Raw genomic sequence first — 27,598 nt, forward strand, 5'->3', positions numbered from 1 at the left:
AGTTATAATTATACAAGGAAGTGCCACAAAAATAGCTCTAAATGCAACACATTGCTTTCTAATTTATATAACTCTACTTCAGCTAAATGAGTTCTCTGCACAAAACACAAGAGTGAAAAGATATCAATTCTAAATATAGCATATGATACTATTTCCATCAACCCCAGAAAAAGCACCAAAGTGGGTCAAGCATTTTCCTATCATAGTTTCTACATTTGAATAAAAAATAGAAACTGGCACTAATTTCTCATAGTTAAGAAATACTATTTAGAAAAAAAAAAAAAAAGCAAACGGTCATCAAAGCTACACATTTGATTTGGAACAGGAGGTAAGGGGTGGGCAAGGAATTTGGTTAGAATAAACAAAGATCTTAGGATCACGAGGTTCAAAAGATGTTCAGAAAATATCCCATGGGTTCAGTACCTTGATTTTCTAGATATTTGTTACTATGTAAAATGACATTAAATAAACTTTTTTATAAAAAAGATTTTATTTATTTATTTGAGAGAGGGCGAGAGAGAAAGAATAAGCACAAGCAGGAGGGCGGGCAGAGAGAGAGGGGAAAGCAGGTTCCCTCCCGAACAGGGAGCCTACCAAGGGGGCTTCATCGCAGGACCCTGGGATCATGACCTGAGCTGAAGGCAGGTGCTTAACCCACTGAGCCACCCAGGCGCCCCATGTGTCTCCATCTTCATTCTTGCATTGAAGCTCCAACCTAGCCAAGACCACAATATCCCCAAGCGCCTGAAACACTTGACTGATAGATTCCAGACACCCAGTAAGTATTTGTCAGATACGTGAACACATTTACCATCACGCCTGCATTGCTGTTTCTCTTAGAGCTGATAAACATTTCTCAATACCCATGCCATTCTCTTCAGGCCCTGAGATAAGGAGGTACATTCTAAGAAATAAAAATTCAGAGTCTTGGATCTGTTGGTATCTGCGCACTTGGCTGTGGGGATGTAAGAACAACAGAGGAAAAAATCCGATAAAATAAAAATATATTTTGCCAGATTAGGGGTACGGGAAAAGAAAGCCAGGTTGGGAGGACAGGAAGGCACTTTGCCATGTAAGCTATGGCAGTACAGAGCCCTCCCTGATAGGACTACCCCAGGGTTGGATGCCCTGTGTACACCCAGCTCCTTGCAACTGTTCCTGGCAGAGAAGACAGCCAGCGTAGAGGACCTGGAATCGGAACGTGTTTGGTGGATTTAAGAAACAGTGAGGCAGCCCAACGTGGCTGAAAAAGAGGGAGTGAAAGGGAGTCTGGCAGCAGCTGAGGGAAGAAATTCCAGAAAGACACAACCCTTTCAACTTAGGACTTCCATCCATTATCTCTTCCTTAGCCAAGAACCTACCACCACGATAGTAAGGAAGGATATTCTCAGGCCATGTCCGTGTGACATGGGGAAAACATAAGTCTCTTACATTTAATAAAAACACAACGGTAACTGGACAGTCGAACCGAGAGGAGGATAACCAATTTCCTCTTCTCTGAAGGACAGCACCACTTTCACACTCCAACAATCCCATAATGACATCTTATTTTTGACACATTTAAAACAATTCTTCTCCAGCTTTTCATAAAAGCAACACTGACAAATGACAATTTGGTTCTTAGTTGTATGTTCTGCCAGGAGAGTCCAAGTCCAAATGAATAAAATAAATGCCAATTTATTTTGCCATATTAAGTGTGAGGGGACTGAAGGGGTACTGACCTAAGATATAAGAAACTCAAGTTCTAACTGATCCATTCAAATAAAAAAAACAAACTTGCTTTTTCTTTTTTTGTCATGGCTCCTCAACCATGAGCAAATCAGACTAGGTTTCAGCGTTCTCATTTGTAAGCTAAGAAAATTAAACTGCTGATTTCTACATTCTCTTTCAGTTCATTATCAAAATGCCAGCTTGGTGCCCACTTGCAGAGCTGACATCCAGGAGGAGGAGGAGACAGAGAGTTCTCAGGGTACAAAGGTAACTGACCTGCGACAGCACCTACGGCCCTCTTCTGTACCTCGGCTCACCTCCTCATCCTCAACAATGAGATCAATCACTGTGCCACTGCCCTCACTAGACAAGACGTGCAGGGCCTCTGCGCACAGACCTCAACTCATGCCCTTCTCTCATCTTCCCCTGTCTTGTTCGTTGCAAGGTGCCCGTCACACGCCTCTTGAAAACCCACTTCTCTCCCTGCCCACATCACCCGACCCTTCCACAGCAGGGCTCTGACTACCACACAGCTTCGCACCCCGTCGGCCCACTGCGAGCTGTCCTCTGCACTGGAACTCACCGAGACTGCCCCACTGAGTAGGGCAGTAATGTCCAAACTCCTCCTCAGGGAACCCAAAGCCTTTTACAATCTGATCCCAACCTTGCTCTTGACCTCCGGTTCCTCTCTAATACTACACCTTGTGCTCCTCTCACACTCAATCTAGTTTCTCAGATTTCAAAGGTCCTTTACACCTTCTTGTCTTTCAGCTGTTGCTTCCTTAAATGTGGACGGCCATCCCCATTTTGCACACCTGGTCCCAGTGCGGCAAGCTCACTGGATCCACGCCTCACTCCCTCCACGCTAACAGAATCCCAGTTTTTACTGATATATCCGCTCTTCAAGGACTGACCCCGTCTTTGAAGACAAGGTATATCAACACCAATTGTGTGACCAGTTCTGACCAACAATACATAAGGGAAGTCCAGTAGCAGGCTCCTGGGGAAGGTTTCAGACACTCGACACTGTCCCATCTACAACCAACAACCGTGACAATCATCCTATAACCACTGAGGGGAGATGAGCTCTCAAGCTGACGATGGTAATGCAGAAAGACAGAAAGAAATTGGGTCTCTGCAGCAACCATTTAATTGCTGAACTCACCAAGGAAAGCTCTCCTCTACTGAGATTATCTTTATACAAAATAAAACACTGCCTTAAGGCATTTGAGTAAATGTTTTGTTATCTGCAGCCAACATTCTATTAGACACCTTGCTGAAACTTTTACAAGTTTACATGCCTTCTCTGTCACCTTTTCTGTGAAGCTCTTCTGATCCCTCCTGAAGCCAGCTTCTTCTTTCTCTGTAAATCTATTGTACGTTTTTATGGCTTCTATTATAAATTTACTTCAGTACATAATGAACTTTTTTCACATCTATAGTCCCCACTAAACCATAAGTTCTTAAGGAATAAGCGTTCTTTCCACTTTCCAGCTTATAGCTCTTTCCTAAGCTACAGACACCAACCTGTTCAACATGCTTGCAGCCTTACAGACATAAAATTGGCAGAGAATTACTGATTTCTTTCCCCACACCTGGAAACAGCACTGGCATCTGCCCCACGGCTGAAGTCACACCAGCTCTATTTATCCACACTGCATACAGAATCCATCAGAAAGTGTGTTGCCATTAACTCAAAAATATACACTAAACTTCATCACTTCTCACAATCTCCACTTGTTACCTCAATCCAGAGGATCATATCCCTTCTTGTCACAGTGCATCAGGCCTCCACAATCATCCTGGTTCTGCTCTTCTCCTACCTGTCTCCTTACTACAATGCAGCCAGAGTGAACTTTCTACAACTTACATCGAATCATGTCATTCCCTTGCTTTAAATCCTTCAGTGGCCTCCATTACTCTTGGACACTGACTGACTAGTCGCCAGCAAGTATGACCTTCTCTCTAACCTTTAAGCACACCAAGCTCATCCACAGAGGGACGACAGGGAACACTACAGGGAACCCCTGTCATCCAGACAGATGTTTCCCTGGATGCCTCCTCCTCCTCATTCAAGTTTCAAATCAAACAACAGCTCTCTGCAGGCCCTCCCCAAGGACACAGCTAAAGCAGAGCCTTTCCTGGAGTCCTCAACCTCCGCTCAGTTATACTCTACAAAATCTCCAAACCACACATTTGTAAGTTCCTGAGATTATTCCATTTATATAGGCTTACATATTGACAGTCTCGCCCTTTCCTATCTCTCCTGACAATGTTCGCTCCTTAAGACTAGGGCTCCATCCATCACATTGGCTGCAGTGTGAATGCTCCCTAAAACATACAGGGGGCTCCACAAAATACTTGTTTGACTTAATCTGATTATAACTGTCTTTGATTGAATTCACAATTCCTAATACAAAAGAAGTGTTCAATAATTGTTCGGTGATTGAAAGTAATCTGCTAACTGGAAATTTTCCTATTATGTTCCCTTCACAACCAATTTCAATAAAAGACATACATTTCCCAAAGTCTAATCCATACTTACTACCGAGCAATGGCGAGTGGATGATGAGTCATTCTTCTCTGGTAGCAACAATAGTGATTTCATATTTTCACCGTCTGCATAATCCACAGGCCGCAAACCAAATATGTTACTGGCAAAAATAAGTACAGATGGGTTTAAGTAAATAAAATGTGTGACTTGATTTTTAACTAAATGGATGCACTAGGGGAAGAATTTTTTCAACCTCCTTAATAATATACAACTTTTCCTAAAATAAATGACTCAGAATTCACACAAAGCATAAGGCTCAAGTATCCCAAGCTGCTGAATTCAATGGAAAAAAGTTGTGAAATTTCAATTTTACATTAGACCATTCTAGGAGTATTTTTAATTGAATAGATTGTTAGATACACATGAATTTTTTTACAACTCTGCATGCTTCTGTATTCATATTCACATTTATAATATAGCTTCATAATCATTAATTACCAAGGGAAAAATGCTTTCAAATGCAAATAAAAATAATTTACCATAGCTATTATAAGCTCTATATTCTATATAAACAAATGCAGAAATTAGTTAAATACACAGGACAGACATTCAGATCTGCAGAAAGAAAAGCATGTCACATAATAAATAAATGAATAAAGCAGAGAGCAGGGCACTTTTAAAATTAACTTTAATACATATGTACATTGTATAGTAGTCAAGCCATCAAGAGAATCAACTGGTGGTTTCGGAAACAAGTGGACACAGACTTCTCAGCATGTACTAATTCACAAGTCACAGAATATATTACACTGGAAGAGAATTCAGAAACAGTACAAATCTGCTATTTCATAGATAAGAAAACAGAAAGAACAAAGTTCCAATGACTTGACTAAAAGCTGTGTCTTTCTTGTGTATTCCAATAATGGTCAATATTGGCCATGATTAGTTTCTTTTGTCTACTCTTCCACTTCCTTTCATATGGCTTCAGAATAATTTAAAATATACAAAATGTAATTTATTATGACAAAAAGTTTCCTAAAATGACCATTTCTTTTATGAGCTTTTATGGTTTTTAAAATTATGGTATATCCAAGTAAAGGCTATTAAAGTGCATGTGAACATGCAATGTGTTCAACAGGACACAAGACGATGACACAAGACGATGAACACGGTACAATGCTACAATAAACGATCAACATGGTCCTTCTACACAATACCACTTTTTAAAACTATACTGAATGTCCAGAAAAAGATCTGCAAGGGAACAGTGGAAAGAAGAGGAAGGAGGAAGGTGTCAACTCTGATGCTGTGTGAACGGCATAGAGATGAGGGACAGAAGCACCAATTTGACTTGGAGACAAGGTCAGACCTTGGATAAAGTGGTTTTGATGGCAGAGCAGGAAGAGATAGCGAGTGCATGAAGCAATAAACCACAGTAACTGTTTCTCTAGTGAGTGCTACTCATAACTATCAGTTTACTCATTCCTCTTGGGATGTGCCCACAAATATCAATAAATCAGTACTCTCAGATTTCCCTTTAGGCCTAGGTTCAAGAATTTGCAACCTTTCTCTGGCAACGGTCCTTCTCCAGCCAAGAACTGTATTATGTTTCGCTTTCTGGTTTACAACAAAGTGACAAGCTATTGTGCTGGACTTGGTATCTTTCCAAATTCCCATACATTTGAGCAGACAATCTCAGTTTTTTTCCAAATGCAGCTGATTTCATCCATTATCCTTGATCCTTCTTAATTCCATTCTCTTAAATTACTGTGCTTAGAGGCCAAATATACAATCCCCTCACACATATATTCTGCGAGTATGCCAATCAAAAGAGAAATCTGAGATAATTAATCAATATTCTAGGTCTTAAACCACCAAGCACAAAAATGAATAATCAACAAAAAAGATATCACATTATATGGCATCAAAAAAAAATCACAGTATACCAAAGGACTTTTTAAAAAATACAAATGTAAATCTCATACTTCAAAGAAACAAAATGTCAGAGCCTAAGCAAGTATGTTCATCAACAGTAACTACAGTATACTTGTTTTACACAGATAGGAATAAGTCCACTATGACAGCACAAAACATTGTTAATGAAAGTACTTCCCAAAAGTACCATTAGTAGCCAGTGGGTTTCAAACAAAAAGTAACCAATGAAACAACAGTCTGAACAAGTGAGATGCTCCTACTGTCTAAAGTTTTCCTTCATAAAATGGCTGGCAGGATTCTAGTTTACATTTCGAGTCCTTACACACAAAGCTCACTATCTCATATGGTCTTCAAACATGCGCTTGGACGCTCCTGCTTATACACAGCCCGCTAAACCCTAAGCTCTCCTGTATTGTTAATGAACTGGAGAATGGCACAGACAAATGCTACAGATGGAAAGATATTCAGTTAAACCTCAGCCCTGCATCACAGGAGATGGAGCCTATTAAATCCTGTCGTGTTTCTGCTCTGTTGTGGACCACTGAAATCTGAAATGAGAATCAAGTTCTTATGTGGCACCTTCCAAACCCCACAGCAAGAGGAGACAGGGCGTACGATTTCTCCTTTATCACATGGGCACAAAAATGTCGCACGACTTTTTTTCCCCATAATGATAGATTTCAATGGACTAACACTTTCTTTAAACTTCATGTAAAAAACAAAACAAACAAACAAAAAAACGGTTTTAAATGTACATAATGAGGGGTGCCTGGGTGGCTCAGTCAGTTAAGCAACTGCCTCATGGCTTAGGCTCAGCTCGTGATGCCATGGGAGGGGAGACTGCTGGACATTCTCTCCCTCCTCGCACTGGCGCTTGCTCCCCCTCCATCTCTCTCTCTCTCAGGTAAAGATATCTTTAAGCAAATAAATACATAAATAAATGTACATACTTAGCTTTACCTTCTTTTTTGCAAAACGGTAACATTTGGAAGAAAAGTCACATGTCGTTAGGTGCACAGAAGACTATCGATGTGACTGATTATTAATTGAAGATAATGAGAATAACTTTGCTCACTAGGGTTCTTTTTGATTACTAAGACTAATGAGAAGAAGTTCTTGTTAAAGAATTGAACTGTTGTGTTTAACACTGCAGCTTAACCCCAAAGGCAAGAGTTCAGAATACAGTATAACCCTTTAGTGTCCTTTTTACTCAAGAATATGGTAGAACCTGCCCCTAGCTAGACCCAAGAGAAGGCTTACCACTCAAAAAAAAGGGGGGGGATGGACAAATTCAAATTTGCACATACACATACAGAGCATCCAGTCCCAAACATTCATGCAAAAAGGCATTTTTATTAATACTAAACCTATCACTCACGACAAGCTACCAAGACAGTTCATGAATGAAATCCTTCATGAATTCTATAAAATTGCAAACACACAGACTTTAATTTTTCAAGTCACTTGGCTTGCTGTGAAGCAGGAAAGGCACAGAAATTCAAAAGTGCACCTTTTTTTTAAGCTATGAAACAAATTATGTTATAGCAGATTAATTTTTTTAAAAATTAACTAGGGCAGTGGGACAATTAACAGGTCCAACGGTCCATGTAATATTTTCTAATTACAAATTCTACACCCTTGCAAAAAAACTGTGTTAATGTCAGAACAAGTACCAAATTCTAAGCTTTATACATCTCTAAAAAAAAAAGCATATGCTATTCTCCATATACTCAAAGTGGTTCTGATGGGATGAAGAATTTTTTTTTATGTTTGCAGGGGATGAACTGAAGGCAGAAGAGGGACAACCACTGAGGTTTTGACCAGTCACCAATATAAATATTCTCAGACAAAAATGAAGCACAGAGGATATGAACCTTTTTATCTGAGGTTGAAAAAGAAGTCATTTTCCCTCTTGCATAATGGACTCTTATTTTAGTGCATAAGAAGGAAACCCAAGTAAAATCAGAGTTAAGTGAAGTAATACTGCATTTAAATGCAAAATTTTATCTTTAAAAGTGGCAGAGTTTGCAGAGCCAAAACCCCAAGCACGTAAGAAAGTATTCTAAGTGGAGAGTGATGTAAAAAACAGTAAGGTGTTAGATTAACATTAAATCTAAACAAAAGATCAAGTCTGAAGTAGATACATATAACCTTCTACTATATCCGTATTCCCTCTATAATCATAAAGACTTAGGGTCCCAAAATCTTGCAGTAGGAAATTCATAGTTCATATTTCCTCCACGAGGAAATACAGGACTGGGTGACTTCACTGGTGAATTTATCAAAGTCCTTGTGTTTTTAAATTAAACAGTGAAGATGATAGATAATATGAATGATAGTACTGTATGTAGTTAATTCCTAGTTACCTTGTCTTGCCTTACTTGTAGGTTTCAAGATTTCCCTGCACCAGTATTCAGTAAGATGCTTTTAGATTCGCTTAGCTTTGCAATAAATCATATTCCATTCTTTCTTTTCCTATACCTGGCCTTCCATAGGTATTTAGAGCCTAATTACATTTCTGAGTTGTTGACTCTCTCCATATCCTGAACTTCCAAAAAGATTGTTATTTTCACATTTTAAAAGTATTACTGGTGCCTGGGTGGCTCGGTGGGTTAAAGCCTTTGCCTTCGGCTCAGGTCATGATCCCAGGGTCCTGGGATCAAGCCCTGCATTGGGCTCTCTGCTCGGCAGGGAGCCTGCTTCCCTTCCTCTCTCTCTCTGCCTGCTTGTCTGCCTAGTTGTGATCTCTGTCTGTGAAATAAATAAATAAAATATTTTAAAATAATAATAATCATAAAAGTATTACTAAAAAAAATAGCTCTTGAGCCTTCTTTCCAAAATTTAAAGTCACATGGTCTTACTATCTTTTATGACAGCTTAATACCAGAACATATCAGAATATATAGCTTTCTAATCTGAATCCCTTAGTCCTCATATACAAGCTTTGCTCCCTTCTAAAGAGAACCAAAAATAAATCCAAGGCCGGATTTCTGTCTCAGATTTTCTTCGTCCTACTAGGGCTAAGTTACAAAATTTTTTACCCCTCTCTATAAGTTTGCTTACACACAACTGAAATAATTCAAGTTAAATTCTTATAGTAGCATAAAATGTATAAAACCAATCAAAAAATATCAAATGTTGGGACGACTGACTGGCTTGGTCAGTAATGCATGTGACTCTCGATCTTGAGGTCTTGACTGCAAGCCTCACACTGGGTGTAGAGATTACTTAAAATATATATATATTTTTTTCTATATTTAATATAATATATATACATATATATATAATCTATATTTGGTATAAGGACATACGTCTTCCATCAAACATGCTTTCAAGAGAAACTACATTAGCCATGACTTCCTTGTGTCTGTAGTGCAATGAAAATCAATGGACTCAAGATAGGTTTATATGCCTCCTTTAGCTTACAGGGTCCTCAAGTATATGGAAACAAAGACAGTATTTTTTTGGCTTCAGTACTCAAGAGCTATCACAACATTTGACTAAAATATACAGAGGCAGACCCAAAGCTTTATAGATTTGAGATACTCTGCTATACATATGAGAAATATAATAAAGACAGTAATTTCCTCAAACATTGTCTCACTGGTGTGCCCTGTGTTAAGAATCAGTAAGATGATCTTCATGGGTCTTCTCTTAAAAATCATAGCCTTAATGGTGAGTGCTGTGAAATGTGTGAGCCTGATGATTCATAGACCTGTAGCCCTGGGGCATTATATGTTTAAAAAAAAAAAAAAGATTCAAGTAAAAAATAATCATAGCCTTAGATAAAACTGCAAAATAGTTTACGGGGACTGTTTAAAGACAAATTTAATGAGATAACAAAAAATCCATCTTCTCTTTAAACCCGTATTCTACTATTAATATATTACTACTTGAGAGTGATAACTACTAATAACAAAACTGGAGAAATCTCCAAATATTATATACTATGCAAATTATAAAACTGACAGTGGTGTGCCAAATGGAGGGACAGTTTATTTCTGAAAGGTACTCCATTCATGTTCGAGTAACCAGAAAAGGTAGAAAGCATCCTTGATTATCTTTAAGGAAGTGGAGTGGGAGACTGGGAAGATGGTGAAGTAAAAGGATTCTAAGATCAATCACCTTGTCTCATGGATACAACTAAGTAACACTCCTGTTAGTGTAAATAACCCAGAAAACAACCCAAAGACTGGCAGAACAAACCCCACAATGAAAGACAGAAAAGGGGTTAAGAAGAACAGAGACTGGGTGGGAGGCTAATCAGACCATCGCACCCCTGAGAGGGAAGAAGCCATGGGCATAGCGGAGGGAGAAAAAACAAGACTGTCACCAGGGAGCTCACACAGGGAAGACAATTCCCCATAACATTTGATTCTGAAAGTGAGATCTTATAACAAGAGGGAGTTAAAGCCTAAAATTTTAAAAATCAGCCAACTGGGGTCTGGGAGAGCACAGAGGGCATTAGAAGTAGAGTTCCCACCCTTAAAGAAACATAATGAACAGCCAGGGGAGATAAAGCATAGAAGCACCATTTAAAAACCATTGGGGGGGGGGAACCATCTGGGGAATACCAAGAGTTATTTACTCATTTCAGAGTGGAGGGAGTTTCACAGGGAGACTGCACCAGGAACAAAGGAATCATTTTTCCCCCCTGCCACCAGGCACAAACGAACTGCCAGCCACGTAGGGGAAACAGCACAATGCCAACATTCACTAACTTGTTTTAAGAAGTCCCGCCCCCTGGAGCCCATCTTATCTCAATCCCAGCCCCTCCAGAAGACCTGTGCAAGCCTTGCCAACACCATCTCCCTACCCGCACTCATTGCAGGGCCTTGGTCTGAGGAGTGGTAGAGAGCCCCCATGGACTACCATACACCCTATTAAAACTACGTACCTCACCCTAACTAGGGACCCAACAGTGCCCACAACTGCACTACAGATGACTAGATTTGAGGGGAAAAGTAGCCAGGAAACAACATCAGGGTTCATGCTACATACACAGGAGACACTCCAGAAGGGCCAGGTTCTGGGGAACAGGGAACACTGCAGTGCAGGGCACTATATGACCTCTTCTTCACAAGGCCACTACTTTCAAGAGTAGGAGACACAGCTGACTTCCCTAACACACACAGACAGACAAAGAAAGTCAGACAAAATGAGGATACACAGAAATATGTCCCAAATGAAAAACGGGACAAAACCACACAAAAGACGTAACAAAAACTGATATAAGTAGTATGCCTGATAGAGAATTTAAAGTAATGATCATAAAGATACTCACTGGACTTGAAAAAAGAGTGGAGGACATCAGTGAGACCCTTAATTAAAAGATAAAAAAGAACCAATCAGAGATGAAGAATATAATAAATGAAATTAAAAATACACTAGGTGAAATAAACAGCAAGTTAGAGGAAGCAGAAGAATGAATTAGAAACTGGGAGGTCAGAGTAATGGGAAGTAATCTAGCTGAGCAGGTGAGAGGAAAAAATTGGGCAAAACTAAAACAGACTAAGGAAATGCAATGTCCATCAAGTGTAATAACATTTGTATAGATACACCAGAAGAAAAAGAGAAAAAAAGGAGGCAGAAAATTTACTTCAAGAAATAATCACTGAAAACTTCCTTAATGTGGTGAAGGAAACAGATATCCAGATCCATCCAGTGGGCACAAATATTCCTCCAACAACGTCAAACCAAGAAACTGCACACCAAGACACTTAGTAATTAAAAGGGCAAAAAAAAGGGGGGCGGGTACCTGGGTAGTTTAATTAGTTACTCAGCCAACTCTTGATTTCAGCTCAGGTCATCATCTCAGGGCTGTGTGATCAAGCCCCTAGTTGAGTTCAGCACTCAGCGTGGGGTCTGCATGAGATTCTCTCTCTCCCTCTTCCTCTGCCCCTCCCCCTGCTTGCATGAGCATGCACTCTCTCAATAAATAAATAAATAAAATCTTTTAAATAAAATAAAATGGCAAAAAGTGATAAAGAGAGAGTTTGAAAAGCAGCAAGAGAAAAGAAGATAGTTACATACAAGGGAAAACCCCATATGGCTATAGTGGATTTTTCAGCAGAAACTTTGCAGTCCAGAAAGAATGGCATGATAAATTCAAAGTGCTGAAAGGAAAAACTCTGAAGCCAAGAATACTCCATCCAGCAAGGCTATTATTCAGAATAGAAGGAGAGAAAAGGAGAGATTCCTAGACAAACAAAAGCTAAAGGACAAGTTCATAACCATTAAACCAGCCTTATAAGACTGTTAAAGGGAACTCTCTCAGTGTCAAGACAAGACCACAAGTAAGGGTAAGAAAAGTAGGAAGAACAAAAGCACTAAAAATAAATCAATCAAGGGAATTAGAAAATAAAGTAATATAAAGTATAACATCCTATTCCTAAAATGGGAATGGGGGGGGAGAAGGATTCAAACTGAAATGACCATCAACTTTATGCAGACTACTATATATTGAAGGTATTACACACAACCTACTGGTACCCACAAATAAAAAATCAGTAATAGAAATACAAAATAAAAAGAAAGGAATTCAAGGGTATCACTAAAGAAAACCATGAGAGAAGAAAGCAAGAGAAGAAAGGTTCAGAGAAGAACTACAAAAACAACCACAAGACAGGTTAACAAAACAGCAATAATAAATACGTACCTATCAATAATTAGAATGCAAAAAGACTAAAGTCTCCAATCAAAAGATGGAATGGGTGACTGGAATGGTTTAAAAAAACAAGACCCATCCATATGCTGCCTATGAGAGACTCCTTTCAAACCTAAAGACAAATGCAGATTGAAAGCGAGGGGAGACAGAAACATTTATCATGCCAGTGCATGTCAAAAGAACGCCAGGGCAGCAATACTTGTATCAGACAAAATAGACTTTGAAACAAAGATTGTAACAAGAGATAAAGAACACCATATAATCATTAAGGGGGCAATGCAACAAGAAGATAAAGTGATTGTAAATATTGATGCATCCAACATGGAGGTATCCAAATACATAAAACAGTAACAAACATAAAGGAACTAATCAATATAGTGATACAATACTAGGGATTTTAACACCCACTTACGTAAATGGACACATGACTGAAACAGAAAATTAACAAGGAAACCGTGAATGACAAACTGGACCACATAGATTTAACAGATATATTCAGAACATTCATCCTAAAACAGAATACACATTCCTTTCAAATGTACAAGGAACATTCCCGGAATAGGTCACATAGGTCACAAGTCTCAACAAATTCCAAAATATCAATGTCATACCATGCATCTTTTCTGACTAACAAAATGAAACTAGAAATCAAACATGTGAAAAAAATTAAGCAGAAATACAAGGAAGTTAAATCAAATGCTACTAAATAATGACCAAATCAACCAAGATATCAGGTAAGAAATCAAAAAGTACATGGAGACAAATGACAATGAAAACACAATGGTCCAAAACCTTTCAGATGCAGCAAAAGCAGTTCTAAGAGGGAAGCTGACAGCTATATAGGACTAGAAAAGAAGAAGCAAGAAAGCAAGAAGCAAGAAGCAAGAAAAATCTCAGATACAAAACCTAACCTTACACTTAAAGGAGCTAGAAAAAGAATATATAAAATTCAAACCAGCAGAAGGAAAGAAATCATAAAGATTAGAGCAGAAATAATCTATACAGAAACTAAAAAAAAGAACAGGTCAATGAAACCAGGAGACGGTTCTTTGAAAAGATAAACAAAGGTGATAAACCGGTAGCCCGACTCATTAGAAAAACGAAACAAAGAGAAGATAGGGCTCAAAAAAACACAATCACAAATGAAAGACAAAAAATAACAAATGACACCAAAGAAATAAAGGATTGTAAGAGAACATTATGAAAAATTATATGCCAACAACTGGACAACTACTGATAAATTAAGGTCACAGGATACAAAATCAATGCACAGAAATCTTTTGCATTTCTATGTACTAATAATGAAGCAGCAGAAAGAGAAATTTAGGAAGCAATTCCATTTACAACTGCACCCCAAAAAAATCCATTTATGATAAAAACCCTCAACAAACTATGGTTAGAGGAAGCATACCTCAACAATAAAGGCCTTATATGAAAAACCCACAGCGAACATCATATTCAATAAGGCAGAAACTGAGAGGTTTCCCCCAAAGGTCAGGAATAAGTCAAGGATGCCCACTCTCACCAATTCATTTGTATTCAACATAGTACTAGAAGTCCTAGCCACAGCAATCAGATAACAAAAAGAAATAAAAGGCATTCGAATTGGTAAGGAAGAAGTAAAACTTTCGCCATTTGCAGATAACATGACACTATATATAGAAAACCCCAAAGACTCCACTGGAAAACTACTACTTTATACTACGCACAAAAATAAGGCCAAAATGGGGTGCCTGGGTGGCTCAGTGGTTTAAGCCTCTGCCTTCAGCTCAGGTCATGGTCTCAGGGTCCTAGGATCGAGCCCCACATCGGGCTCTGCTCTGCAGGGAGCCTGCTTCCCCCTCTCTCTCTGCCTGCCTCTCTGCCTACTTGTGATCTCTCTCTGTCAAATAAATAAATAAAAATCTTTAAAAAAAAATAATAAGCTCAAAATGGATTAAAGACCTAAATGTGAGACATGAAACCACAAAAATCCTCTAAGAGATCCCAGGCAGTAATGTCTCTGACACTGGCCATAGCAACATCTTTCTAGGTAGGTCTTCTGAAACATGGAAAACAAAAGCAAAAATAAACTACAGGGACTACAGCAAAATAAAAAGCTTCTAACATAGCAAAGTAAACAACCAACAAAAAAGGAGAACCTACTGAAGGGGAGAAGGTAATTTGCAAATAACCTATCCAATAAAGGGTTATATTATCTAACTATATCAAGAACTTAGATAGCTCAACACCAAAAAACCCCAAATAATCCAATTAAGAGTGGGCAGAAGACATGAACAGACATTTCTACAAAGAAGACACACAGACGGCCAAGAGATGTATGAAAAGATGCTCATCACTGATCATCAAGGAAATGCAAATCGAAACCACAATGAGGTACCACCTCACACCTGTCAGAATGACTAAAATCAAAAACACAGGAAACAAGTGTTGAGGAGCATGTGGACAAAAAGGAACCCTCTTGCACTGTAGGTAGGAATGCAAACTGGTGCAGCCACTGTGGAAAACAGTGTAGAGGTTCCTCAAAAAATTAAACATAGAACCATCTCACAATCTGTAATTGCACTACTATTTACCCAAAGAATATGAAACACTAATCTGAAGGGAGACATGCACCCTTATGTTTATGGCAGCATTACCTGTAATAGCCAAACTTTGGAAGCAGCCCAAGTGACCATCAAAAGATGAATACAGAAGATGTAATGTGATACACACACACACACAAATATTATTCAGTCATAAAAAAAAAGAAAATGATCATGCCATCTGCAAAGGGCATGGATGGATCTAGAGTATCAGGCTATGTGAAATAAGCCAACCCGAGAAAGACAAATTCTGTATGATTCCACTCACATGTAAAATTTAAGAAACAAGCAAACGAACAAAGAAAAAAAAGAGAGAAACCAAAAAACTATCTCTTAACTAAAAGGAACAAACAGATGACCAGAGGAGAGGTAGGTGGGAAGACGAGTAAAAGAATGCACTTACCTTGAGGAGCACTGAGTAGTACATGGAATCACTAAATCACTGTATTGAATGCCTGATACTAATACAGCACTGTATGTTAGCTACACGGGAATTAAAATTTTTAAAATAATTTTTTTTTAAAAAACTACTATTTTAAATTTTTTAAAAAGTGTAATTTTTTTTTTAAAGATTTTATTTATTTATTTGACAGAGAGAAATCACAAGTAGACAGAGAGGCAGGCAGAGAGAGAGAGAGGGAAGCAGGCTCCCTGCTGAGCAGAGAGCCCGATGCGGGACTCGATCCCAGGACCCTGAGATCATGACCTAAGCCGAAGGCAGCGGCTTAACCCACTGAGCCACCCAGGCACCCCTAAAAAAGTGTAATTTTAATATCAAAATCTGTAGGCAAGATTTAATAAAAGATTATCTTTTATTAAAGATAAAAACAGATCATTTCAACTTATAATTATAAATGCAAAAATACTAAATAAAATTCTAGCAAACTGATGTAAAATATTTGTTTAAAGAATAAGCACACTGGTAGATCACATCCTTGGTCCTAAATCAGGACTAACTGGTATCAAAAGATTGGGATCATTACCTGCATATTTTCAGACCACAATGCTCTGAAGCTAGAACTCAACCACAAGAGGAAGTTTGGAAAGAACCCAAATACATGGAGACTAAACAGCATCCTTCTAAAGAATGAATGGGTCAACCGGGAAATTAAAGAAGAATTGAAAAAAATCATGGAAACAAATGATAATGAAAATACAACGGTTCAAAATCTGTGGGACACAAAAAAGGCAGTCCTGAGAGGAAAATATATAGCGGTACAAGCCTTCCTCAAGAAACAAGAAAGGTGTCCAGTACACAACCTAACCCTACACCTAAAGGAGCTGGAGAAAGAACAAGAAAGAAACCCTAAGCCTAGCAGGAGAAGAGAAATCATAAAGATCAGAGCAGAAACCAATGAAATAGAAACCAAAAAGACAATAGAGCAAATCAACGAAACTAGGAGCTGGTTCTTTGAAAGAATTAATAAAATTGATAAACCCCTGGCCAGACTTATCAAAAAGAAAAGAGAAAGGACCCAAATAAATAAAATCATGAATGAAAGAGGGGAGATCACAACTAACACCAAAGAAATACAAACTATTATAAGAACATACTGTGAGCAACTCTACGCCAACAAATTTGACAATCTGGAAGAAATGGATGCATTCCTAGAAACATATAAACTACCACAACTGAACCAGGAAGAAGTAGAAAGCCTGAACAGACCCATAACCAGTAAGGAGATTGAAATAGTCATTAAAAATCTCCAAACAAACAAAAGCCCAGGGCCAGATGGCTTCCCAGGGGAATTCTACCAAACATTTAAAGAACTAATTCCTATTCTCCTGAAACTGTTCCAAAAAATAGAAATGGAAAGAAAACGTCCAAACTCATTTTATGAGGCCAGCATCACCTTGATCCCAAAACCAGACAAGGATCCCATCAAAAAAGAGAGCTATAGACCAATATCCTTGATGAACACAGATGCGAAAATACTCAACAAAATACTAGCCAATAGGATTCAACTGTACATTAAAAGGATTATTCACCACGATCAAGTGGGATTTATTCCAGGGCTGCAAGGTTGGTTCGACATCCGCAAATCAGTCAATGTGATACATCAATAAAAGAAAGAACAAGAACCATATGATCCTCTCAATAGATGCTGAAAAAGCATTTGACAAAGTACAGCATCCCTTCCTGATCAAAACTCTTCAAAGTGTAGGGATAGAGGGCACATACCTCAATATCATCAAAGCCATCTATGAAAAACCCACCGCAAATATCATTCTCAATGGAGAAAAACTGAAAGCTTTTCCACTAAGGTCAGGAACACGGCAGAGATGTCCATTATCACCACTGCTATTCAACATAGTACTAGAGGTCCTAGCCTCAGCAATAAGACAACAAAAGGAAATTAAAGGCATCCAAATTGGCAAAGAAGAAGTCAAATTATCACTCTTCGCAGATGATATGATACTATATGTGGAAAACCCAAAAGACTCCACTCCAAAACTGCTAGAACTTATACAGGAATTCAGTAAAGTGTCAGGATATAAAATCAATGCACAGAAATCAGTTGCATTTCTCTATACCAACAGTAAGACAGAAGAAAGAGAAATTAAGGAGTCAATCCCATTTACAATTGCACCCAAAACCATAAGATACCTAGGAATAAACCTAACCAAAGAGGCACAAAATCTATACTCATAGTAGAAAACTATAAGTACTCATGAAAGAAATTGAGGAAGACACAAAGAAATGGAAAAATGTTCCATGCTCCTGGATTGGAAGAACAAATATTGTGAAAATGTCTATGCTACCTAAAGCAATCTACACATTTAATGCAATTCCTATCAAAGTGCCATCCATCTTTTTCAAAGAAATGGAACAAATAATTCTAAAATTTATATGGAACCAGAAAAGACCTCGAATAGCCAAAGGGATATTGAAAAAGAAAGCCAATGTTGGTGGCATCACAATTCCGGACTTCAAGCTCTATTACAAAGCTGTCATCATCAAGACAGCATGGTACTGGCACAAAAACAGACACATAGATCAATGGAACAGAATAGAGAGCCCAGAAATAGACCTTCAACTCTATGGTCAACTCATCTTCGACAAAGCAGGAAAGAATGTCCAGTGGAAAAAAGACAGCCTCTTCAATAAATGGTGTTGGGAAAATTGGACAACCATATGCAGAAACATGAAACTGGACCCTTTCCTTATACCACACACAAAAATAGACTCAAAATGGATGAAGGACCTCAGTGCGAGAAAGGAATCCATCAAAAATCCTTGAGGAGAACACAGGCAGCAACCTCTTCGACCTCAACCGCAGCAACATCTTCCTAGGAACAACGCAAAAGGCAAGGGAAGCAAGGGCAAAAATGAACTATTAGGATTTTATCAAGATGAAAAGCTTTTGCACAGCAAAGGAAACAGTTAACAAAATCAAAAGACAACTGACAGAATGGGAGAAGATATTTGCAAACGACATATCAGATAAAGGACTAGTGTCCAAAATCTATAAAGAACTTAGCAAACTCAACACTCAAAGAACAAATAATCCAATCAAGAAATGGGCAGAGGACATGAACAGACATTTCTGCAAAGATGACATCCAGATGGCCAACAGACACATGAAAAGTGCTCCCTATCACTCGGCATCAGGGAAATACAAATCTAAACCTCAGTGAGCTATCACCTCACACCAGTCAGAATGGCTAAAATCAACAAGTCAGGAAATGACAGATGCTGGTGAGGATGCGGAGAAAGGGGAACCCTCCTACACTGTTGGTGGGAATGCAAGCTGGTGCAGCCACTCTGGAAAACAGCATGTAGGTTCCTCAAAATGTTGAAAATAGAACTGCCCTATGACCCAGCAATGGCACTATTGGGTATTTACCCTAAAGATACAAACGTAGTGATCCAAAGGGGCACGTGCACCCGAATGTTTATAGCAGCAATGTCCACAATAGCCAAACTATGGAAAGAACCTAGATGTCCATCAACAGATGAATGGATCAAGAAGATGTGGTATATATACACAATGGAATACTATGCAGCCATCAAAAGAAATGAAATCTTGCCATTTGCGACAACATGGATGGAACTAGAGCAGATCATGCTTAGCGAAACAAGTCAAGCAGAGAAAGACAACTATCATATGATCTCCCTGATATGAGGAAGTGGTGATTGCAACATGGGGGCTTAAGGGGGTAGGAGAAGAATCAATGAAACAAGATGGGATTGGGAGGGAGACAAACCATAAATGACTCTTAATCTTACGAACAAACTGAGGGTTGCTGAGGGGAGGGGGGTTGGGAGAAGGAGGGGTGGGGTTATGGACATTGGGGAGGGTATGTGCTTTGGTGAGCGCTGATTCACAGACCTGTACCCTGGGGATAAAAATACATGTTTATAAAAAATAAAAAATTAAAAAAAAAAAAAAAAAGAATAAGCACACTGGGGTGCCTGGGTGGCTCAGTAGGTGAAGACTCTGCCTTCGGCTCAGGTCCTGGACTCAGGGTCCTGGGATCGAGCCCCGCATCAGGCTCCCTGCTCGGCAGGAAGCCTGCTTCTCCCTCTCCTCCCTGTTTGTGCTCCCTCTCTCGCTGTCTCTCCCTCTCTGTCAAATAAATATTAAATATCTTTAAAAATAAAGAAAGAAAGAAAAAAAAGAAAGAATAACCACACTATATTAAGTCAAGCTTATCACAGGAATACAACACGGTTTAACATTTTAAAATGTATTAATGACATCAACAAGCAAAAGGTCTAAGATTATCTCAGTTTAAGTGAAAATTCATGCAATAAAATATAGTCTTGTTAAAAAATAGTAAAATAACTAGAAGATCTTTATTTTTAATATTGATTGTAATGCTAACTGTAAACCTACATTCAGTATTTCTTAAAAAATGAAAAGAGAACAACTATGCCAACTATCACATTATTTTATAGTATCCTAGAAACTCAGACAAATGCAGTAAGAAATTAATAAATGATAATCCAACCCTTAGAATTAGGTGTTAGCTAGCTTTCCTGTATGTCAGAAATAACAAGCTCTATTTATTAACAGAACAGCCAGTTCACCAGAGCAACAAAAGAATCAAATACCTAGAAAATCTCTATAAATACTAAGTGAAATTTATTAAATCGACTATAATCCATACTCTTACTCAATTTCAATCACAACCCTAATAAGATATTTCTTAACACCGTGTATCAGACTTCACGTGTAGGAAGCAGCTGATAAAAAGAGTAAACTCCCTCCCTCAGCCACCACTGTCCCCACCACCACTTCAGCTCAGACTCCCCTCCCCGGGTTAGTGGACACGCCTCCCCGCTGAGCTCCCAGCTCCTGTGCAGGATGAACTTTTCAATGTAAAATCTGAACCCTCTGGCACACGGGCTCTCTCTGCCTCTGCCACCTTCTGCAGCCTCAAGGGGTCATCCTCCTCCCTTTCACACCAGTCTTACTGTCACTAACCAAAGATCCTAGAACTGAATGGACAAATGGCCTTGGCTACCGTGTACCTCAATATCCACCAACTCCTTCTGAAAAGCCTACCCTCCTATTCCTCGTCTTCAAAAGTCAGTGGAAGTCCTCCTTCCTCTAGAAAGCCTTTTACGAATGCCTCTAGTCACATGTAAAGCCCCTAATCTAGATTTTCACAGACTCTTGTGCACTGACCTAGGAAGGCATGTGTCACAGGGCTCTGTAATCACTGCTCTGTCTGTTCACGTCACTAGAAAACAAGGAGCAGATCCAAGAGCAGGGGATGAGGAAGTCAAGGAGCAGTGGGGAGAGTCTGAGAACACCTAACAGGATGCACTGAAGACCCAGGAAATGAAGGCATCCAAGTAAGAAAACTCCTTCAACCTCGAAAGAATGAAGACGACTACAAAAATGTCTGTTACAGAGCTGGAGATTTTCCCTTAGAAACTCAGAAGAAGCAACAGAAACTCTACCCGCCTACAACTTTGATTAGTCAAAGTACCAAGCCATCAAGAGGGAAGGACAGAAGAACAGCTTTCACACTTTCCCGTTCCAACCCTTCCTCCTTCTTTCAGGGATAGGAGGAGTCTAGTCCTGGTTATTGAGAGAAGAGTTCCATTAAGAGTAAGAGACATTTACAGAAATAGAAGTATAAGCAGAGAAAATTAAAGTAATATGCTTGCCAACTCAGATTCTAGAGTCAGAGATATTAATGGCTTAAAATGAACAAGAGCTTTAGGCAAAAAAAAGAAGAAGAAATAAAGAAAAAAAGTAGTAAGAAGTCCATATAGTGCCCTGGCCTCCTCCCCAGGCTCTACTCTTAAACGGAGAAAGTCAAGAAATGAATTCCATCTATTGTCACTTGTCAGTACTTAAAAGGACAATATACAGAACCCTGGCAGCAAGAAAAACAGATCTTAAAAATGTCAAGGCAACAGAAATGGGAAGCCATGAGCCCACGGCAGGTAACATACTACGGCTGCCCAATGGACAAGAGACTAAGGACTCTGCCCAGGGAGCACACGTCATTTACTCTAACATCTGCCATGAAGCAGTGCTACCACCCCGGAAAAGGAGCAAGCTCCCGGAACGTGGTTTCAGACTTTCACTCCGCACTTAACAGTGATCAGGGAGCAGAAGGAGGCAATTCTTGGTGCTGTCAGACCTGACCCTTTTTCCAAAGGGAGGAAAACATACACCATCTTTTCACACATTCAAACACTTAACTCATTTCCACTACAAACGAATGTGGGTACGACTATGTTGGGCACTTGGCAGGACCAGGAGAGCAGGCATGATTTAGAAAGGCTGGAAGAAAAACTGCTGGAGGCCCAGGGGGATGGCAGCAAGAGCAGCAAGAGGAGGCTGGAGAAGCCGGTGGTGCCTCACCGCCCAGGGCCTTGGGAACCACGTGTTGAAGTTTGCTTTAAAAACTTTAAGAGGTGCCAGTGAAGGATTTTAAGCAAGTAAGTGATCTGGCCAGACATCTTTCTAAAAGTTCTTGGGTTGCAGTGTGGGAATGAACAAAGAAAAATAATCTAAAAAGGAGGAAACCAGTTAGGAAACTGGTAAAGCCGATCAGCTGAACAAGTACTATGAAATAAAGCAGTGAAAAACACAGCCAATACCAGAGAATGATGCCCACCAGTCTGGAAATGAAGGAATAATGGTATTTAGAAACCGCTACCACACACTCTCACAGCCCAGGTGAACTCTACGGCTCTATTTGCACTATAGCTGCCCCACTAATCTCCACCCGATGTTATCCCCAACCTCTCACCAGATAAATCCTCTTCCCCCACTACCCTACACTTTATCAACCAGCTATCCAATTCAGTAGCCACCTGGCCCATGTGGCTATTTACATTAATTAAAGTTCATTTTCAAATTTAGTTTCTCCGTAGCAACAGCCACAGCTCAAGTCTTCACCAGCAGCAGATGGCTAGTGGCTACTGAGCGCCCGGCACAGAGAGAGAACATTTCCATCGCTACAGAAAGATCTTACTGGATGGCGTTTCACTACAGCTATACCTAAATCTGCCACTTCACTAGGTAAGCCTATTTAAAAACAACACATTCATCTGAGAGGCACCTGTGAAGGCAGACTCGGCTCACTGTCTCATGCCCACACCTGGTATATTAATAAGCTTCACGGTGTAGTGAAGAATCATGGTGTACAAACCACCAGATAGGCCCTGTGTTTTGGCTCATTAATCCTCACTATGCTCTGAAGAAATAGAAAGGCAGCAGGCATCACACATGTTTTATAGGTGAGGACACCAAGGCACAGAAATTAACCTGCCTGAAGCTATAAAGTCAATAATGGAGTCACAAATAAAAGCTGAATTCCCTAACGCCCTGACCAGTGCTCCATTCATTAAAGTAGTCATGGCTGATTTAAGAACCCAAGGATGGAAACTATTCAGTTTCACCTGACCCAAACAACCATTTGCTTTAGCAAATGGCAGGCTATACCCACAGGAGGGTCATACCTATTGGTCCACGTGCATGTGTCTACACACACATATATAGACAGATGATACGTGTGTGCGCATACACACATGCAAGCCAGAAAAACAAAAATATGGAAAAATGGTCCCCTTGAGTATGCCCCAACAATCTCACCATATGTGATAGAAAATAAAGATATTAGACCCACTTTCTGAAACTAACAGCATCAAGGTACTCCTGCATTATTAGTTTTTCAATTATGCTATAAAAAAATTACAACCTAAAAGCTCTGCATTCTATAATTCTTGTTTGCCTTTGTAATCAAAGTACGCGTGACTTTTGTGTGCTCTTTCCAAACCTATATAAGGAACGGGGACATGAAGAGGCAGTTCTTCTATTTCCATTTCAACTCCCTCATTAACTGAAAAGAGTAAAATAATATATAGGGAGACATGAACCAAGTTATAGATTAAAGATATAAAATCCATATACGGCAATTGCTTGTGACACTCTTGACAACAGCAATTTTAAAATGCAGTCGCCAGCATTCGCTAATGCATCTCTGTGCCCTGACACTGCAAAACAATTTACCCCGAGCTTCATTTGACTGATGTGGAAAGTCTAAGAAATAACTTGAAAACACTTGCCCGACATCTGAATTCTTACATATTTTAACTATATATGCAGAAAAAGCATTAAAAAAAAGAATTTTTAAAACAAATCTAAAGTACTGGGAAGCACACAAAATAGTTATTTCTGTGCTTCTAATTCTTTTCTCACTAATAAGTATGACTCAATCTACAGAATATAACTAAGTGAATTTATGCAGAAAAATCAAAGCTTCCGAAATTAATTTGCCAATCATTTCTAAAGTAAAGAAGCAAGTCTTCCTCAAAAATATAAGTATTCCAAAGGAAAAGGGCATGAACGCTGATTTTAAATAGAGACTATAATGGTCACGTCTAACCTCGATTGTGAAAGGCAAGAAAGAGAGCCACCCATCTGGGTCTCCAAGGGTGTGTTCCGTCAGTCTTGACTCAGGAGTACAAGTCAACTGAACAACAGTGTTTAAGCTGAACGACTTACACAGCATTCCTAGAGGCTCCATAGGAAAGTAAGAGCTTGACTATATCCAAGTGTCCATTCTTGGCAGCATCATGAAGCGGTGAGTCATTCTGATAGCCAGTGGTGTTCACCAATGCCTTATGCTGGAGCAACAACTCCACTACCTTCAGGTGCCCATGATTGCAGGCTTCATGCTAATTAAGTAATAAGAAAAGAAGGGAGAAAGGTGATGAGGAAGAACGATGTCTAGTATCATAATAAAATTGCACTTTAGAAAAGTAAATGTGAACTTTAGTCAGTAAATTGGTTCCTACCTAAAAATTCATACAGACCATAAGTGTTGACCCAGAGTAAAGCCCTGTTAATAATCTTAATGATCAGATACATGATGATCAAGATCTATGCAACTGATGGAAAAAGGGGTTATTTATCTGAGCCTTTGGTCACCTACTTTTTTTTTTTAAAGAAAATGTAATTGACCAACTCTATATATGTATAAACCGACTCTAGTTCCTGAACTCTTTGACAGTAAAAAATTACAAACAACAAAAAACTCAAAGTATTTAACAACTAGATCATTCATAAAAAGTGAAATTTTCCATGGCCAAATAGCATTCACTAAATCAGGTACTTAGCCATATGCTAAGTGGGGCACCCACACATATATAGAACCACCCCACAAAGTGAACATCCAGGACAAGATCCTGGATCTTCCCTATTTGCTGAAGCTACAGATTACTGTATGGCTGGTGTCAATAATAGAAATAACAGGTAAGGACTCAAAAAGAATGAATGATGTAACAGGTAACAACGCAATATTCAAGATGCCTCACGTGCAAATCTTTCCTCATGTCTAATGAACTGTTAACGAAGCCACAATGCTGCCCTCCCATAAATCTCTAGCATACTGTGCTTTTTATGTATATCTATTCAATTCATAAAAAGAAATACCACGTGAAATGTCTGTAAGGTCTATTTCTAGGAGAAAGGAAGCCAAATCAGACATTGGGTCCTCTAATAAATCACTCATCACACTTCACTACAATTGGCCTTACTGGCTTCAGAAAACAAAAACCAAAACCAAACAAACTAACAAACAAAACACTGACCTTTCTCTGAAGAGGTTAGTTAGCCTGTGGAGTCAAAAACAACAAAGTGACTTTGATCCAGACTAAACCCTCCCAGCTTAGAAAGTTGGGGAGAAGTTATTATACACAACTTTGAGCCTTTTTGATACCTGGCCTAATGAAAATCTCCCAATTTCTATGATAAATTCCAGGGCATGGGGTAAGTTTTTACCTCCTCTACTGATATCACTACAGCTGTCTTCCAATTGCCCACAACAAGCCCAAATAGCATTTGCTTCCATGAATTTGTGCCATAGTCTTTTCCAGACTATACTTCACATTGCATCTTTAGTAATAATGAAAGATTTTTTAAAATGTTTAATGTAAGCCAAGATTTTCTACTACCCCTCTATATTTGCAATTAGGTAGGTATAAATGAGGCTATAACAGATCCTCAGTAAGAATCACTGCCTTGTGATACAATCCTATACCCTGTTCCTCTGACGTCTCTTTGTTCGACGAAATCTGGTTCCAATGACATGCAAAGTGGCAAAAGGGAGCCTCGTGTCGGTTATAGCAGTCACCTCTGTATGTTGGCTACATTAAGCAATATAGTGTGACTCAATTCCTAAATCTAAAGGTAGTCAGTGAAAAGGTAGCCAATTTCTTACCTGTCACAATTGAAAAGTTAGATGAAAAAATCATCACTTTCCCTTACTTGGTGAAAATATAAGTTCTTCAGATTAAAAAGGGAATGTATATTGCAGAAGATAATATATAGACAACTACATAACTTTAAGTATAGTAACAATAAAACACAAGCAAAATGAGAATATAAAACAAATAGGAAACTACCAATGGTGTCCATCCAGCATGGTCTTTAACATTTGGGTCACTTCCATTTTGTAAGAGGTACTCAACAGAAGGTATGTCACCCTAGTAGAACAATGAAAAAACAAAAAGAAATTAAAATCATCAAAAAAGAAAAGAAGATACTGAGATTCAGGTTTGGTTTGAAGATTCAGTCTTCTTAAAGATAGAATCAAAATTAAATCTTTTCTCTAATGCCTACTACTCATGAATCATAAGTAAGAAGTAATATATGGATGAACTATTCTGAGGTACCAAGTCATGAAGTCATACAGTCCAACCTTGAATATCAAGTACAAAATCCCTGCGATTAGCAACCCTTATCAAAAGTCATTTCAAAATACCAAATAAAGGGCACTAGCCAAAAATCAACTGATGATAATGAAGTATTTAAAGTCATCACTTCATTTGTGAAAAACATCCTTTTTGAGCATGCATTAAAGTAATTTCCAAGTACTGTTTAAAGCAAAATTACGGCTAAGAAGGTTACTCAGCTAAAACTGTTAAAAATTGTTTTCTTATTGACAGTTACTCCATTTATCCTTAATACATCAATTCAGTTTATATTCACTTTATTTGCTCTTACTTTTCTAGGCAAACCATGGCTTATTTTCTCCAAATACTTCTGACACAGCTTACTCTGAAAAAGGCTGAATAAGTTACATATGGCAAAAGTTACACCTATGACAAAGCTGTGTTCAACTGGTTTTATGAAGAGTTTTAGGGAGAAGGAAATCTCTCTTCTCCCACTCCCAGCCCCAATATTCTTCTGAAATGAGTTTTTCCCCTACTGACTGGATTATCTAGAAATCATTAAATCTCCTAAAAATAATAACCTTTATTTGCTTGTTTTGGGCTACCTCTCAAACACAGCAAATCTTAAGATGATAGCTTACTTAGTTTTCTACTGAAAAAAAGTAGACTTGGCAACATACATCTTTATGTTCCTAAATTTTTAAAATGACCCTAAACACTTAATGGATCTAAAAAATAAACATTATATATGTTTCAAATCAATTGCCTAGCTTCAGTTAAAAAAACATTTTCCTACAGAATCTTAGGGGTACAAATTCTATACCTGTAGTACAAGTTAACATTTAGTTAGCAACATTCACTCTATCTTCAAGTCAATTCCAAATAAAACTAGGAACATCTGTCAAGATACAAATTTGAATTTTTAAAAAAATTTTATTTATTTGATAGAGAGCAAGAGAGGGAACACACACAGGGGGAATGATAGAGAGAGAACCAGGCTCCCTGCGGAGCAGAGAGCCCAATGCGGGGCTTGATCCCGGAACCCCAGGATCATGACC

At 38.8% G+C, this 27,598-nt stretch overlaps 1 protein-coding gene across 2 annotated transcripts in view; it reads right to left on the reverse strand.

The window, feature by feature from the left end:
- BARD1 (BRCA1 associated RING domain 1) overlaps positions 1–27,598 on the reverse strand; it is an 82,963-nt gene that overhangs the window by 17,365 nt on the left and 38,000 nt on the right. For both annotated transcript variants that reach the window (XM_004767006.3, XM_045078717.1), the window contains 3 exons: positions 26,271–26,351; positions 24,370–24,542; positions 4,256–4,364 (listed from right to left, as the gene is read on the reverse strand). In XM_004767006.3, the coding sequence (XP_004767063.1) occupies positions 4,256–4,364; positions 24,370–24,542; positions 26,271–26,351 (363 nt within the window). The remainder of the gene's footprint in view (positions 1–4,255; positions 4,365–24,369; positions 24,543–26,270; positions 26,352–27,598) is intronic.

The sequence above is a fragment of the Mustela putorius genome, unplaced genomic scaffold (assembly GCF_011764305.1).
Source record: "Mustela putorius furo isolate JIRA1106 unplaced genomic scaffold, ASM1176430v1.1 tig00000275_pilon_pilon_pilon, whole genome shotgun sequence".
Taxonomy (NCBI): domain Eukaryota; kingdom Metazoa; phylum Chordata; class Mammalia; order Carnivora; family Mustelidae; genus Mustela; species Mustela putorius.